We start from the raw sequence: 3,359 nt of genomic DNA on the forward strand, positions 1-3,359 counted from the left end.
GTTTGCAGGCGGAGTTAGACAGGTTCTGTGATGCTCTCATTTCAATTAGGGAAGAAATTGCACAGATTGAAAAAGGAAATGCGGATGTCCAGAACAATGTTCTCAAGGTAATTAAGAAAACAAAGACTCATCTTATTATTGAAGAAGTTGAGATAAAGACTTGGTTGTTTTGTGTTCTCAGGGAGCCCCACATCCTCCACAGTTGTTAATGTCAGACACATGGAAAAAGCCGTATTCTCGAGAGTACGCTGCTTTCCCTGCCCCATGGCTCCGCTCGGCGAAGTTCTGGCCCAGTACAAGTAAGTATAAGACCATCCAAGATAGATTACACATATGTTTTTTTTTTTTTTTGTGTAGCTTACTTTGATTTCTGACAAATGATTAAAACGTGGAACAGGTCGAGTGGACAATGTGTATGGAGACAGGAAACTGGTGTGCACTCTCCTCCCGGAGGAAGAACAGGTCGCAGCTGCAGTATCTGCTTGATTACAGCTCTCCCCGGATGCATAGACTTGTGTTATGTGTCCTCCATTTTCTCACACCATTCTCTCTCTTCTCTTTCACATTCTGTCCATAGTGTTATCATTATACGCTTTCTGTCTCTCTTACTCTCTTAATATAATTCGAATACATCTATATATTTTCCACAAATCACCGAAACAAACGTAGATTACTGTCAAAAAAGCTGCAGAAAGATAAACCAAATAATCTTTATTGTTAACTTGGAAACTGAACTCAACCTTGGTTGTCCCATGTCTTTCAAGTATTTACAATTTTAGTTGGGTCTAAGAATGTTCGGATTTCGTATATATCCCATCCAGCAACGAATCATGTGTAGGATCAAATCCTGTTTCATTGAACCGGTCACACTGCTGTTTCGGTACGGCTGTAATGTAAACGTTTGTTTACTTGCAGTTTACTCATAACTCTTAAAGTGACTAGTAGACATAAATGGTTCCACGGAAACAAAACAAAAACAAACTTTGGTAGATCAAGACTTAAGTGAGCAATATGGCCATAGACACAAATGCTTCATTACTTGCAATGCAACAGTTTACACTGCACTCTTCAAAACAAAGCAAAATCATTCACAATTTTACTTACAGCTAATAATCACCAACTAATTTGGGTTAAATACAATAGGGAAACCGGGTTTACTATGTAAACCAAGCAGAAACAAAAAAGATAACCAGTGTTCCATGGACATGGTTCTGCCTCAGTCTTCAACCTCAGTGTTGAAAATAAAACTTGGGAATGCTGTCGTCACATCCCTTCAAATTGAAACAGATGTTGTTGATCAAAAAGTTAAGGCAACATCTTAAATGGAAGAAGAGTCAATCTAGCAAAGAGAGAGGATTTGGTACTTTAGGTAAGGAAGAGTCATATTCTTCAACAAGCTGGGATGCTTAAGCACATACACTTTCCATTCCTCCTTGCTAATTTTACCGTCTTTGTCGTAATCTGCATCAGCAAATGTCTAGCAAAAAAACGTAGAGAGAAACAAAAACCAATCTGCTAACTGAATTTACCAAAATGTATGATTCATTACTAATAGAGAGGAGGATTCCAAAAACTCACTTTATCAATAATCATGGTCAGAAGTTCATCGGATAGAATCATATCAGATTCCATCAAAATAGCAGCCACCATTTGTTGCACCTAACATATTATAACAACTTCAACTTGTTATGAAGCTCAGAAGACAATTACCAACTTGCAATGGCGGCAAATTTACCTCTTCTCGCTCAATAAATCCGGTTTGTCTTAGATCATAGAGCCTAAATGCAACTGCCACAGATTAGAAACATATGCTTGAGATTCATCCATAAGAGTTTTATTATTATGATAAAGCTTTGCAATGTATTATTAGTAGGCCTTACAGTCGATCTTCTCCTCGATGGGTGCATAGGGATGAAAGACACTAAGTGCATGGATGAATTCCTCAAACTCAATAACCCCATTCTTCTTTTCATCGAACAAATCAAAAACCTGAAAAACATCAATTCAATATGAAAACCTTAACTCTCATCTCAACAAGTCTAAGAAACCATGATACGTCTCTCTAAAGAACACACTCACCCTATCAAGAAAGAGGTTCTCACCATATGGAGCTTGAAACAGAGCCAGTCGAAGCTCTTCCTACAAACCAGTAACATTAATATCTATACAATAAAGGAGCAAACTTTATGCTTGAAAGCAACCACACAGACATATAAGATGACCATCAAGCTATGGCAAATTCATTAACTTATACATCTGAGAGACTTTCACAAGAAAAAAAAAGACAGACCTTGTGAATCAAGCCGTCATCAATAATAGAACAGCTGAGTTTCTTGAAGAGCTCATGCAAAGCTTCAACTTCATTGACTGAAACTGCAAAGCAAACACAAAACAAACAAACAAAGGAACAAACTTTTTTTACAAACTTAACTAATCAACTCCAAAACAGAGCAATTCGAAAACCCACTGATCCAAAAGAATTGTATACAATGCAATGTACTAAACACAATGGGAATGAAAGAGATGAGAAAAAGAAGAAAAACCCACATCGAGATTCACGGGCAAGACGATTCAGATCCGCGTGGTGACATGTACGAGGCGATGAGCCACGGCAATCGAAGCATTGTACGACGGAGGAAATGAGGAGATCAATAATGGCGAAGACAGGTATGAAGACGGCGCAGATTTGTTCCCCAACGGTCAGAGAGCTTGATCTCTGTATTTAACCGAAACAAAGAACATCCAACATTACCACCAAACTAATCAGAGAAGAAGAAGAAGAAGAAAGAAGGACAAATCCATAACAAAAGAAATAATTACAGAGGAAACTATAGGCAAGTCCATGACTCTCTCTCTCTCTCTCTCTCAAATCATCATCATCGATGGATTTGATAGGTTGTAAATGTAACAAAAATGGAGTTGAATCACTTCACGATATTATTATTATTCCCGAACAGACGATTGTAAGTGGCACTTTGATTACTGCGTCAATCAGTTTAGTTTTGTGAGTTTCATCCTTTTTTTTTTATATTCACTTTCTCAAATCACAAATGTACCGTCCACGTGAACCTTTTTTTTTTTTATCTTTCTGTTTTATTATCTACTAATTATGGTTTTTTTTAATAGAGAAAAGTGTCTTTCTAATTTATTTATGCACACTCTTTCATTTTTTGGACTAGAATTTATATATGGAATGAATAAATATGGATAAGAAAAAAAAAAAAAAAGAGTTACTTAAAACATTTGATTTTGATATTAGAATGATTAAAGAAGTTTGTAGATAATATATGATTGATTAAATTGTTGACCACAAAAAAACCATCTATACACTCAACCATATGTATGGTTCTCATGTAGAA

General features: G+C 36.4%; 2 protein-coding genes across 3 annotated transcripts in view; one reads left to right on the forward strand and one right to left on the reverse strand.

Moving 5' to 3' along the window:
- LOC104733159 (glycine dehydrogenase (decarboxylating) 1, mitochondrial) overlaps positions 1 to 642 on the forward strand; it is a gene marked incomplete in the record, with an annotated part of 5,745 nt that extends 5,103 nt beyond the window's left edge. Inside the window, 3 exon segments of the mRNA XM_019234015.1 lie at positions 9 to 107; positions 182 to 299; positions 398 to 642. Of these exon segments, the coding sequence (XP_019089560.1) occupies positions 9 to 107; positions 182 to 299; positions 398 to 486 (306 nt within the window).
- LOC104729962 (calcineurin B-like protein 10) lies at positions 999 to 3,038 on the reverse strand. Of its 2 annotated transcripts, none has more exons than XM_010449000.2 (9): positions 2,821 to 3,038; positions 2,548 to 2,716; positions 2,291 to 2,373; positions 2,080 to 2,139; positions 1,881 to 1,989; positions 1,736 to 1,788; positions 1,579 to 1,659; positions 1,365 to 1,461; positions 999 to 1,271 (listed from the first exon to the last, which is right to left on the reverse strand). In XM_010449000.2, the coding sequence occupies exons 1-8, from the start codon at positions 2,842 to 2,844 to the stop codon at positions 1,390 to 1,392; spliced, it is 651 nt and encodes a 216-aa protein (XP_010447302.1). In that variant the 5' UTR covers positions 2,845 to 3,038; the 3' UTR covers positions 999 to 1,271; positions 1,365 to 1,389. The 2 variants fall into 2 exon arrangements, with proteins under 2 accessions (XP_010447302.1, XP_010447301.1); XM_010448999.2 differs by having other exon boundaries at positions 1,365 to 1,477; positions 2,821 to 3,034.

This window comes from Camelina sativa, chromosome 12 (genome assembly GCF_000633955.1).
Source record: "Camelina sativa cultivar DH55 chromosome 12, Cs, whole genome shotgun sequence".
Taxonomy (NCBI): domain Eukaryota; kingdom Viridiplantae; phylum Streptophyta; class Magnoliopsida; order Brassicales; family Brassicaceae; genus Camelina; species Camelina sativa.